Consider the following 12,453-nt stretch of genomic DNA (forward strand, 5'->3'; position numbering starts at 1 on the left):
CATGGCATTAATTGTTTCTTATACCCTAATAATATTCCACACATTCACTTACAAAAATTTGTTTAGTCATTCTCTGATGAGTGGGCACCTACTGTTTCCAATTTTTTGCTACCACATACAAAAATATTGCTATTAATTTAGGCATATCTAGGCACTTTCTTTTTGTTCTTGATTATCTTACTGTTTATGTCTAGCAGCTATTTTTAATCACTCCACATAATTCTAAAATGCTTTCCAGAATGGACCAGTGAACAGCTCTACCAATAATGTATGATTGTGCCCATTTTATTCACAACCCATCCAACATTGACTCTTTCCATCTTCCACCATTTTTCTAGTTTGCTGGGTGTGAGGTAGCATTTTCTCTTATTAGTAGCGACTTGAAGCATCCTTTTTATATGTTAGTATTCAGTGCTCCTCCTTCATTCTCATTTGAAATTCATATTGATAACTCTTTGTTCATAAGCTTTCACTGCATATCTGTAGTGGGAATGGTTACCATCCAACCTTAACCAAAATGGTGTTTTTCAAGAGCAGGCACAGGCCACAGTGTGGAATTTATCTGAATCAGGGATCCGGCAAATGGTCAATTTCACCTTATGAAACAGAGGAAAAGAAATGTATAATTCACGTACATGAATGCATATGCACATAATATACATACATGCATACATGCACATGAATACATAGGTATACATATACATGTAGATATTCATATACACATATACATCTCTATATATACACACACCCACCTCTCTCTCTATATACTTCTCTCTCTCTATATATATGTGTGTGTATGTATATAGATATGTGTGTGTGTGTGTGTGTGTGTGTGTGTGTGTGTGTATATGTACAATCTTGAAAGATTTTTGCCCAGAATAATGAGTCCTCAGCATATCAACTGAAGTTATCATCACTTATTTGGTCACCTATACTATCTGGGCTGGCAGGAACTACTTTTGTTGTTGTTCAGTCACGTCTGACTCCTCATGACCCCATTTGGATTTTCTTGGCAAAGGTAATGGAGTGGTTTTGCCATTTCCTTCTTTTGTTCATGTTGCAGATGAGGAAACTGAGGCAAATGGAGTTAAGTGACTTGCCCAAGGTCACACAGCTAGTAAGTGTCTGTGGCCAGATTTGAAGTCAGGAAGATGAGACTCCCTGACTCCAGGCCAACCCCTCTAATCACTGCTGCCTAGGAACCACTTTAAATTCATATTGACAGGAGGGTGTTGGCTTTCCTCTTTTCTGGAATACATTGGCTTCTGGTGGCCTGAGCCTTTCTGACAGAGCTAGGTGAGCAGGTGTCACAATATCCAGGTGGAGTTGATTTCATGAAAAGTAAAATATATGGCTCACAATAAGCCTGGCAGGCAGGTCCAGCTCCAACCAAACATTTTCCTCAGGCCCCCTTTCTTCTCTCTTCTCCCTACATGCCTCCTTTTTTTTTTTCCTCCTCTTCCTCCCACCTCTTCACCCCTTTCTGGGCATTTCCCAGCCAGCCAAGAACTGTTGCCTTTCTGCTCTGTCTCTCACATCAGGAAAGAAAACTGAGCTGATATATCCAGGTTAAGGCTTAGAGTGTAGGAGTGTGGTGCAGTAGAATTAGCACCAGATGAAGAGTCAGAAGACAGAATCTGAGGGCCCAGCTCTGCCTTAGGCTACCTGAGATGAGTTATTTAACTATTCTGACTCTCAGTTTCTTCCTCTAAAAAATGGGGATGGAAATGTCTGTACTACCTACAGTTATGAGAAAAGCGCTTTGTAAAATGTAAATGCTAGGGGAAGCTAGGTGGTGCAGTGGATAGAGCACCGGCCCTGAAGTCAGGCGGACCTGAGTTCAAATCCAGACTCAGACCAAACACTTGACACTTACTAGCTGTGTGACCCTGGGCAAGTCCCTTAACCCCAATTGCTTAAAAATTAAAAAAAAAATAAAATGTAAATGCTATTCATCTTGTGAGCTGACATTATTCCTCTGATAAAATCTTATATGATACCTCCTCATAGCCTAGAGGTAACCTTGGGCTCTCAAATGCTATGCCAATGAAGTGTAATCTTTGGCAGGTCCAAAATACTTAAAAGAATTTGAGAATGGGTCTAAGAGATGTATCTGTCTGTTGTCAGAGAACCAGTCTAGCTAAGCACAGAGAGGCTCATTGCTAGAATGTGACTAACTTTCAGGGCAGGACAACCCATGAAATGAACAAAACTAAAAAAAATGGTCCACCTTTGCAATCTGAAGGAGTTGGCCTCTCTAATGTCCTTTTCTGGGTTAACATCAGATGGGAAGTGGGACGTCTTAGACACTCCCTCCAGAGCACATACATTTTAAAATAGAATAATCAACAGAGAAATGCTATATAAAAAGGTATAAGTTGCTGTTTTTGGAATTTTAAGCATTGGGATGAAGGAGTGAGTGATCTTCCTGGACTCCCAATCACCACGTAGGCGAGTGTGTACTCTGACTATGCCAAACGCTGGCCCTGCCAATGACAACTGCCGCCAGCTCCTAGGGGTTTGGGGCTTGGGGTTACAGGGAGTGAGATATACTGAGCTGCAGATATTTTCCAGGGAATATAGTCATCACCTTGATACATGAAGGACGACTGTACTGAGAAACTGGTATCAGTCTCTCCCTGGGCTCAGTTCCCAGATTGGCTCAGGTTCCTGAACAGCAGCCTGGCCATGTTATCTCAGAGTATCCATTGGTGGTAACCTACTGCTTAGTGCCCAGGCCCTACCTATGTAGGACCTAAGTATGACCATCGGACAACAGCATTGTGGTGTAGTGAAAAGAGAGCCAATTAGGGACAGTTCTGCCACTAACTAGGAGTATGAGTTTGAATTTATCCTTCTTGGGTCTCAATTTTCTTGTTTATACAAGTGAGATAATTATAGGACTTGTCCTATATATTTCACAAAGTTTCTATGAAGAATGAGATACTAGATATGAATGTCAGTTGAAAGAGTACTGAGTGTGGAATCAGAGGACCTGAGTTCAAATCTAGACTCTTCAATTTACTATCAAGGTCCTGTGTGATGTTAGTCATATTATCTAACCTCTCTGGCTTTTGGCGTCCTCTGTAAAATGAAAGAGGTGACCTCTTAGATCCCTTCCATTTCCAAATCTATGACTATATGAATGAGTTTTTAAAAGCGTAAGGTGATAAATTTAGGGTTTTTTTTTCTCTTATTGTCTTGTCCCAACTCAGGTCCCTTTAATAGGGCTTACCTCCTTCCTTAAGGACCTGTCCAGGAATAAGCCTACTTCCTCCAGGGTATGTGGTTTAAGGTCATTCACAGCTGATAAGCGATCACCATGGTGAAATATACATCCCAAGTGTGAGGGACCTTCCCACTGAGCCACACTGCAGCAGGGAGATACAGGCAAGGACAGGTAAAGTAGATGTGAGACACACTCTACATTAGATGATTAGAACGAAAATGTGACTTATCCCTAGCCCACACTGGCTCTGACCCCAATAATGTTGGTAACATTAATATCTCCTGTAGTTCACTATATTGTACATTACTTGAATAATCAGTCAATCAACATTTATTAAACGCCTACTATGTGCCAGTTACTGTGCTAAGCACTGGGGATACAAAAAGAGGCAAAAGATAAGCCCTGCACTCAAGGAGCTCCCCATCTAATGGGGGAGGGGGAGATGACCTGCAAACAAACATCCACAAACAAGGTATCTATAAAGGATGAATAGGAAGTGAGTAAGAGAGGGATGGCATTAGAATTAAAAGAGGAAAGGTTTCCTATAAAAATGGGAATTTATTTGGGACTTAAATAATAAGGTAGTGCTAGAATCACAGAATCTTAACATTTGAAAAGACTTAAGAGATCACCTACTCATTAAAAAATGAGTTTTTAATCCCAAATTAAGAATTTTAAACATGTTTAGAGTTATAAATAGTTCCATTTCCATATTTTAGGCTCATTATTTTGAGCCATTTTTAAAAACCATTTACTTATTTTATATAAAAATATTTAATTTTCATTGATCTTTTGGTTTTTATTTCATTGTTGTTAGTTTCATTTCTGAATATATTCCCCCTTTCCTCCTCTACCCATTGTACCATCCTGCCCCTTCTCCTGAGACATCCTTCATAATAAAGGATAAAAAAGAGAAAACAACAAAAGTTCAACAAAGCAAATTAAAACATTAACCAAATCTGACGGATGGAGTGTCCCACACCCACCAACCTCTGTGAAGGAAGAGGGGACAGTATGTCTAATCCCTTTATTTTATATACACTCAAGGTTAGTCAGCAAGCCAGAAGTAGAGCTCATCTCCAGTTTTCCAGTCTAATGCTCTTTCCACTAATAATGGAATCAATCAATTGACACATTTTTATTGAGCACTTATTTATCATATTCCCAGCACTGTCCTGTGAACTTAAAAAACATTTTCCCCCAATACTGTATTTCAATATTTTTTTTGCAATCCTATGTATTTTATTTTATGCATTTAAAAATATTCTGCTGCAATGGAGTCCAGATGCTTCACTGGACCGCCAGAGAGGTCCATGATACAAAAAAGGTTAAGATCCCCTAGTAAAAGAGAAAATAATAACACATGGTTCCTGTACTTGTGGCTTTTACAGTTCCATTGTGGTATGGAGGACAGAGTACTCAACCTGGAGATAGAGATGGTGATAGATTGATAGCTAGCTTTCTAGCATCTATTAAGTACTTATTATGTGCTAGGCATTGTGATAAGTGCTGGAAATACTTATACAAAGAAAAAGAAAGACAGTTCCTGTCTTTGAAGAGCTTACATTTTTTTTTTTTTTGGTGAGGCAATCAGGGTTAAGTGACTTGCCCAGGGTCACACAGCTACTAAGTGTTATGTGTCTGAGGCCGGATTTAAACACAGGTCTTCCTGACTGCAGGGCCAGTGCTCTATTCACTGTGCCACCTAGCTGCCCCTAAGAGCTTACATTCTAATGAGAAAAAACAACATATAAAAAGGGGGAAGATTGTCATACAAGATCAAGGTATAAAAGTCTGGAGAGTCAGGAGTGGTACTGGGTTAAAAGTGAGCAGGGTTGGTCTGATCACTTCCTCAAATGGAGTTGCTAGTCAGGAACTCACCAGTTGGAGGAGGAGGTGAGAAAAGGTAGACAAAAGGAGAAAGTCTACCAAGTCAGGAATGGAACTGGGTTAGAAGTCAGAGGATCTGGGTCTGAGTTTTGACTTCACTTCTTCCCAGGTCTGAGATCTGTTACAAAACACTAAGTTTCTTTGAGCCTCGGTTTCTTTATCTGTAAAATATGGATGATCACATTGCTTGTACTATGAACTATGCAAGGTTGCTGTGAGGTTCACTCCTGTTTTGTTAACCAGTTTCTTGGTTCAGACTCTTGTCTTCTATCATATGTTCCTGGGATGTATTCCTCATCAGATTCCACCCTGACCCAGGACCCTTGGCAGCTACTTGCTCTTCCTTACCTCACTCGGTAAATCTTTATTAAGCCGCTCAACTTGCTCTCTGTAGAGAACTATGATTGCTCACCTTTGCTGAAGCATCCAGACTCTGGAATTCACTACCTCACCCAGACTTAGGGTTGTCGTTGTTGTTGTTCAGTCATTTCATTTGTGTCTGACCCATGTGACCCCATTTGAAGTTTTCTTGGCAAAGATACTGGCGTGATTTGCCATTAGAGTACCTGCACATTAACCTCTATACCCACCTGACCCCTATGATCTAGTGTGCCAGACTTAATTCAGAAAACTTGTGTGCAAATTCTGATTCTAATAATGATAGCTGACATTTATATGGTACTCTAAGGTTTATATAGCTCTTTAACATATTATCTCATGTGTCACTGGGTATTATAATATCTTTTCCTCATTTTATATTTGAGGAAAAGAAGACTCAGAGGAGAATTGACTTGCCCAGAGTCACACAGCTATTAAGTATCAGAAATGAAGTTCAAATGGCAATCTTTTCTACCTGAAAGTCCAGTCCTCTTTAAACTATATGTGCTTCCTCATTTATTGACTGTGTGTATTAAGCATCTAGGTGGCACAGGGGAAAGAGAAAGCTGGGCCCAAAGTTAGGAAAACCTGAGTTCAGATCAGTCCTCAGATATTTACAAGCTGTGTGACCTTGGGCATATTTATTAATTTCTGCCTGCCTCAGTTTCCTTAACTGTAAAGTGGAGACAATGCACCCCAAGGTTGTTGTGAGGATCAAATGAAATATATCTGTAAAGTGCTTAGCACAGTCTTGGCATAGTGTAGGTACTTAACAAATGCTTGTTCCTCTGCCTCTCCCCACCTTCCCCCATTTTCTCCCCATGTGACTGTGGGCCATCCTTTCACATTGCTGCTGAAGACCTGTTGTGACAACAAAGAACAAATAATCCATCTCCACCAGATTGTTTCCCCAAGTAACATTTGAAGGTACTGTATTGTTTGGGTACTTCAAACCTGTTCAGATTCATCACCTGTATGACCAAGGTCCAAGGCATACCTACCATATATGACCTATAGCTTGTGTGAGTGTCAGGTATTTGCTGATGTCATTCTTGGAAAGGAATACATCCACCTCTTCCAGGGGGCTTCCAGCAGGTATGTTACTGTGAGAAAGGACATTAGTAAAATCAGGCCACACAACCAGTCCTGAGCAAGCAAAATTTTAGACTCTACTGGTGGGCCAGCTAAGTGGTATAGTGGATAGAGTCTCAGGCCTGGAATTAGAAAGACCTGAGTTCAAATGTGGCCTTAGACACTTACTAGCTTTGTGACCCTGGGCAAGTCACTTAACCTCTCTTTGCCTCAATTTCCTCATCTGTAAAATGGGGATAATTTTAGCACCTACCTCTCAGGGTTGTTGTGAGGATCAGATGAGATGATAATTGTAAAACGCTTAGCACACTGCCTGGCACATAGCAGGTGCTATAAAAAATCTTAGCTTTTATTGCTATTATTATCACTTTTCAGAGGCAGTATGGTATAGTGGTTCGGGCATTGGACTTAGCATCAGGAAAAGCTGGATTAGAATCCGGTCTCAAACTCTAGCTGAGTAACCCTTGGTTAGCAAACCTTGCTGGGCGTCTGTTTCCTCTATAAAATGAAGGCATTGGACTAAATGGCCTGTCTGTAGGTTTTCTTCCAGTTCTAAATCCATGATCCTATGAAATATCTCATTCTATATGCTGTTTTCCTAGTTTCTCATTTACAAAATACTCATCGGGAACATCTTTTTTTAAAATGCATTAATTTATTTTGGGGGAGATGGGGTAGTGGGGAAGGTGTTGATACTGCAAAGAAGCTAAGAATCTGGGCTAGATTACTGAATTCTTTCATATATACATTTATCTTCTGTAGATATTTAAGCATGGGAAGAAAGTAGGAAAAGTGAAAACTGGAGAACTCACTCAATAATAACTGACAATGCACAGACCCTGGGGTTTCCTTTCTCAGTTTTGGCAAAGGGTTTGTGAGCTTTTAATGCCAGTGATCATTTAAATATTGAAGATGGACACACACATACATACACACACACACACACACACACACACACACACACACACACACACCATGCAAATTACCCACAATGCACAGTTTCTGTTTCCCTCAAAGTTTCTACTTGCGTACAGTCTTGGCCAAATAAGACCAAACAGGGACAATTTAATAGAGTCAAGACCTGTGAATTCATAGGTGCAGAGAAGTTGAAGACAAGGAACAACTCCTACCAATGCAGGCTGACACCCTCTCTGCAATTTAGAGAATCAGAGAATTTCATAGGGCAATGAGAGGTGAAGACTTGCTTGGGGCCACTCAGCCAATGTGTGTCAGAGGTGGGACATGGAGGCAGATTTTCTCAGCTCCAAAGCCAGCTCTCTCCCCTTTTTGCCACCCTGCCTCTCAAGGACTTTCATGGAGGTAGAAAATGCCACCCACAGCAGACAAATTGCATTTCTTCAAGTAGCAGTTATTTTGGCTTCATTGTGCCATGGGTGAGGGACTTTTTTGGTAGACACGGGGACTGCTTAGAACTGCTTTAAAGACCGGTAAAAAGGATTTCCCAGTCTACTCCTAGGCCCATGAACCACAAGTTTGGGAACTTAAGTCATTACTTGATTATTCTGGATAGCTGCACAATGGAGAGTGAAACCAATCCCATTTTCTGGTTCTTGGTCTTTGGTCCTTCGCTACTGGATGAATGACACAGCTCTTGTCCCTGCGGGTTGAGCCCCTCAGCCTGGTTCTCTGGGAAGGCCTGAGCTTCATCTGTGCTGTTGGAAGGTTGCTGGAATTTCTCTTCATCAAAACTAAAGCATAATAGTTTAAAACAAACTCTGACCGTCTTGAGTTGGCATGACCATGTACAGCTAGTTCTGCTGTGTTTGAAAGAGAATCCAAGAACTATTAGCAAAGTGACAAGTTGAAGTACATCTAACCATCAGTGTTATGGCCATGGCTAAAATCAGATAAAATAAAAATAACCTTCTAAAATGGGCATGGAACCAAAATCAGTTCTCTACATTGGTTTTGGGGATGGGACAAGTCATAGGATCATAGATTTAGACACTGAAAGACACTGCAGAGGAAGTTGCTATAACCCCTTGTTTTAAAGATATAGAAATTGAGATCTGGAGAGATTCAATTTCCAAGGTCACACAGGTAGCAGACCTGGGATTTGAACCCATTTTTTAAAATCCTGCACTCTTTCCATCATACCTCACTGCCTCTTGGGAACAAAAAATGTATGTGTGGGGGTGGGACACCAAGTTTAAAAAAATGATCCTAAAATAACTTCCCCAGAAAAGGGGATATGTCCTGAGGATGTCACTACAGCTCATCTGTGGGTAAGTGGACAACTCTTACTTTTATGGGATATTAGGCACACAAAATGCTGGGAAGCTGTCTTGATTAATAGTGACTTTCATTTCAGGTTGGAGCAGAAATGGCTCTAGAAAAAAACTAATCTATGTGTTATAATTGACTAGTTGTACATACCAAGATTTCATTGACATGTAGAGATCATCAGTTGGCTTGGAGACCTGGTCTGGCTCTTCGGATTCAGCAAATTCTTTGCCTTCATTTGAAGCAATCAGAGTGTCCAACTAACAACCAACACACATACAAAGAGGAACAACCTTAAGGGCGAAGAGGTGTGTCAAGAGGGCACACCTGCAACTCACTCTGCTCCCCTCTGCCATCACTCCCTCACTCTAATGCTTTGTCTCTTCTTATGCTTGTGATTACCTTGGGCACTTGTCACATAATGGGACAAGATCACATTAAATCAACCAGGAAGCCTCATTCGAGGGAATACCAAAGCAAGATCTGAAGCAACAAGATCTGAAGCAACAAGATGTCCCTAACCGACAAAAGCCCAGGCTCTTCTCTCCTGTGCTTATGACACCTATAACTCCTTTGTGGAGCAATTGACCATTTACCATTGTTTGGAATTCACATCTGTCATAATCTATTTATTTACCCAGTATTTTTAGTGCATATGAAACAAGGCAGCCGTCTAAACAGAGTTAAAGTGTTGAGTTATAAATCTTAGAACCTAGAGTCCCAGAAGACATTACCATCATATTGTGACCTCAACAAAGCCATGAAGATCAAAGCTGGCTTTGTCTTGAAAAACAGTAATAATTTTACACTCACACACATACACACACACACACACACACACATACACACACACACACACACACACACACACACACACACAGAGGCATGCACACGCATGCACAATGACTCCCAGTTGTCTATTGCCTCAAATCCAAATTATTCTGCTTGAACTTTAAAGCCTTAAGTAATTTGTTCTGACTCTTCTGTTCAAAAGCATTTTCCACTCTCCTCCAAAGTGAACTCTTTTCTACCACTATGCTAACTTCTTCATCATTTCTTTGCTTCTCCTTGCTTTTGCACTTTTGCTAATCCCAATGAACCCAACTGCTAAGCCCCCTTCATTCCACTTCCCAGTTGTATGGTTACAACATTTTCATATATGCCATATCCCCCATCTAGACTGTAAACTCCATGAGAGCAGGGATAATGCTTAATTATCTTTGTATTCCCTTTAGTAATAAGTATACAATGTTGTGCATAGTTGGTCTTTAATAAGTAATTGTTGAATACAAGAATATATAAGTAGGCAATTAAATCTTACCCCTTCTTGACTTAACAAACTTTTTCTAAAACTTTTTTTTCTGTTCTGGTTTTGTTCTCAACCAACAAACATTAAAGAATTGAATGACAAAAGTGTCATGTGAGGTCACATGTATTAATTTTGTCTCATGATAGATAACAGCTTGAATTTATAAAGCACTTTACAATTACAAAGCACTTTATGGACCTTTTCTCTTTTGATTCTTATAACAATTTTTGGATAGAGGTAAGACAAATATTATTATCCCCATTACAAATGAAGGGACTGAGGAAAGAAATGGGATGTGGACAGAACTTAGAAGCTAGTAAGAGGACAGAGAGCCAGTGAAAGAGACAGAGAAAGAATGGAGGAGGGGGGATGGTTTCAAGAACTAGAAGAGTATTATGCTTTTGAAGCCAAATAAGGAGAGAGTATCTAGTAAGAGGTGGTAGTTGACCATGCCAGAGGCTACAGAGAGTTCAAGGAAGACAATGATTCTAAAAATGTCATTGAATATGGCCATTGTTAAATTTTATGAAAGCCATTCCAGTAGGGGGTAGAGTTCACATTATAAGAATCTGAGTAAAGAGTGGATGGTGAAAGAGTAGAGATATCAAGCAGACTGCTTTTTAAAAGAAGTTTAGCAGTGAAGAGAGAGATGGGATAGTAGCTAAATGGGGAAAGAGCTTGGCTTTTTGGGTTTTGCGGACTTTTTTAGATTTGGGGAGACCTGAGCATTTTTTAGGCAGATGGAAAGTAATCATCAGGAAGGGAAGAAAGACTGAAGGTGCATCACAGAAAGGGAATGATTCCTGGAACAAGGTTGTGGAAGAAGGGAAAGTGAATGGGATCAAGGCAAATGCAGGGAGCCTTAAAGACATCTTGCCTTCTGCAATCAGAGGGAAGGGAGAGAGAGAGAGAGAGACAGAGAGACAGAGAGACAGAGAAAGACAGAGACAGACAGACAGACAGAAAGAGAGAGAGAGAGAGAGAGAGACAGAGAGAGAGACAGAGAGAGAGACAGAGACAGAGACAGAGACAGAGACAGAGACAGAGTGAGAGGGAGAGGGAGAGAGAGAGAGGAGAGAGAGAGGAGAGAGAGAGAGAGAGAGAGAGAGGAGAGAGAGAGAGAGAGAGAGAGAGAGAGAGAGAGAGAGAGAGAGAGAGAGAGAGAGAGGATGCTGCTGCTCCAGAGTTTGGAGGATGGGAAGGAGAGGGACTGAGAGAGGATGTGTGCAGATATATTCAATAGCCTCAGTCTTCTCAGGGAAATTTCCCAATTTCATGTTTCGTATATGTTTGTTTTGTCTAATGACAGATAACAGCTTGAATTTTAAAAAGCACTTCACAATTACAAAGCACTTAATGCACCTTACATCTTTGATTCGTCTAACAATCTTTGGATGAAGGTAGGACAAATGGTATTATTCCCATTTTACTGATGAGGGGACTGAGGATCAGACAGACTTGCCTAGGATCATAGAGCTATAAAATGGCAAAAGTGAGACCAAAATCCGGATGTTGTGGTTCTAATCCTATCCTAATCCCACCATGTCAGAGTATGTCTAACAAGGCAAACACATCTAGACTAAGCCATATTAGATTCTAAACTTCATAAAGTCTCTTTTTGCATTCCTGATAGTGTCAAGTATAACGCTGGTCATACTACAGACCCTTAGCAAGATTGGTTGACAGGAGTACCTGGGCAAGAACACTTCGAGGGCTAAGATAATAATTCTCCTCTTCTGTCTCTTGTTGGTTCTCAGGAGCTAAATCACTCGTTGGAGGAGATTGGTTGGGTCTTGAAGAATTCCCTTCTATTTGATGCTGATTAAGAAGAAAGTCATGTTTCCTTTGGGACTTGGGGAAATAATTAAGTGTTTTCAATTTCACTGCATGTGATCGAATGAGAGCAAATGTTTTCTGGAAAAGCCAAAACAAATAAATTTATTTTTATCTCCATTAGAGAAGATTAAAAGATCTGCCGAAGCAACATTCAGAATCCTATGCCCTTTGCTCAGGAAACTTACTTTTCAACTGACTACATATAGTTTCATAAAAATAAGCATTTCTTTATTTTATTTGTGTTTTTCTTTAATAACAATTTCAGAATTTCAGGATGTTAGAACTAAAATAGAACTGAGGGATTATTTCAGTTCTTTTATTTCTTAGATGACAATATTAAGGCACAGAGACTCACCCAAGGTCATATAAAAGATGTGGAAGAGCCTGGCCTGGGACTCAGGTTAGCTGGTTCCAAGCCTAATGCTTTTCATTCTTCAGTCTTTGTTCCGCCATTGGCAACTGTCAGGCTGGATGT

General features: G+C 40.3%; 1 protein-coding gene across 6 annotated transcripts in view; it reads right to left on the bottom strand.

The window, feature by feature from the left end:
- Positions 1-264: 264 nt before the first annotated feature.
- PLEKHS1 (pleckstrin homology domain containing S1) overlaps positions 265-12,453 on the bottom strand; it is a 28,272-nt gene continuing 16,083 nt past the window's right edge. For 4 of the 6 annotated variants that reach the window (XM_020988092.2, XM_020988090.2, XM_020988089.2 and 1 more), the window contains 6 exons: positions 11,835-12,056; positions 8,987-9,093; positions 8,104-8,367; positions 6,499-6,600; positions 3,236-3,371; positions 265-596 (listed from right to left, as the gene is read on the bottom strand). In XM_020988092.2, coding sequence (XP_020843751.1) covers positions 528-596; positions 3,236-3,371; positions 6,499-6,600; positions 8,104-8,367; positions 8,987-9,093; positions 11,835-12,056 — 900 coding nt within the window. In that variant the 3' untranslated portion in view covers positions 265-527. The remainder of the gene's footprint in view (positions 597-3,235; positions 3,372-6,498; positions 6,601-8,103; positions 8,368-8,986; positions 9,094-11,834; positions 12,057-12,453) is intronic. The other 2 variants (XM_020988091.2, XM_020988093.2) reach the window with 2 other exon arrangements.

The sequence above is a fragment of the Phascolarctos cinereus genome, unplaced genomic scaffold (assembly GCF_003287225.1).
Source record: "Phascolarctos cinereus isolate Bilbo 61053 unplaced genomic scaffold, phaCin_HiC Scaffold_3;HRSCAF=262, whole genome shotgun sequence".
Classification (NCBI taxonomy): Eukaryota; Metazoa; Chordata; class Mammalia; order Diprotodontia; family Phascolarctidae; genus Phascolarctos; species Phascolarctos cinereus.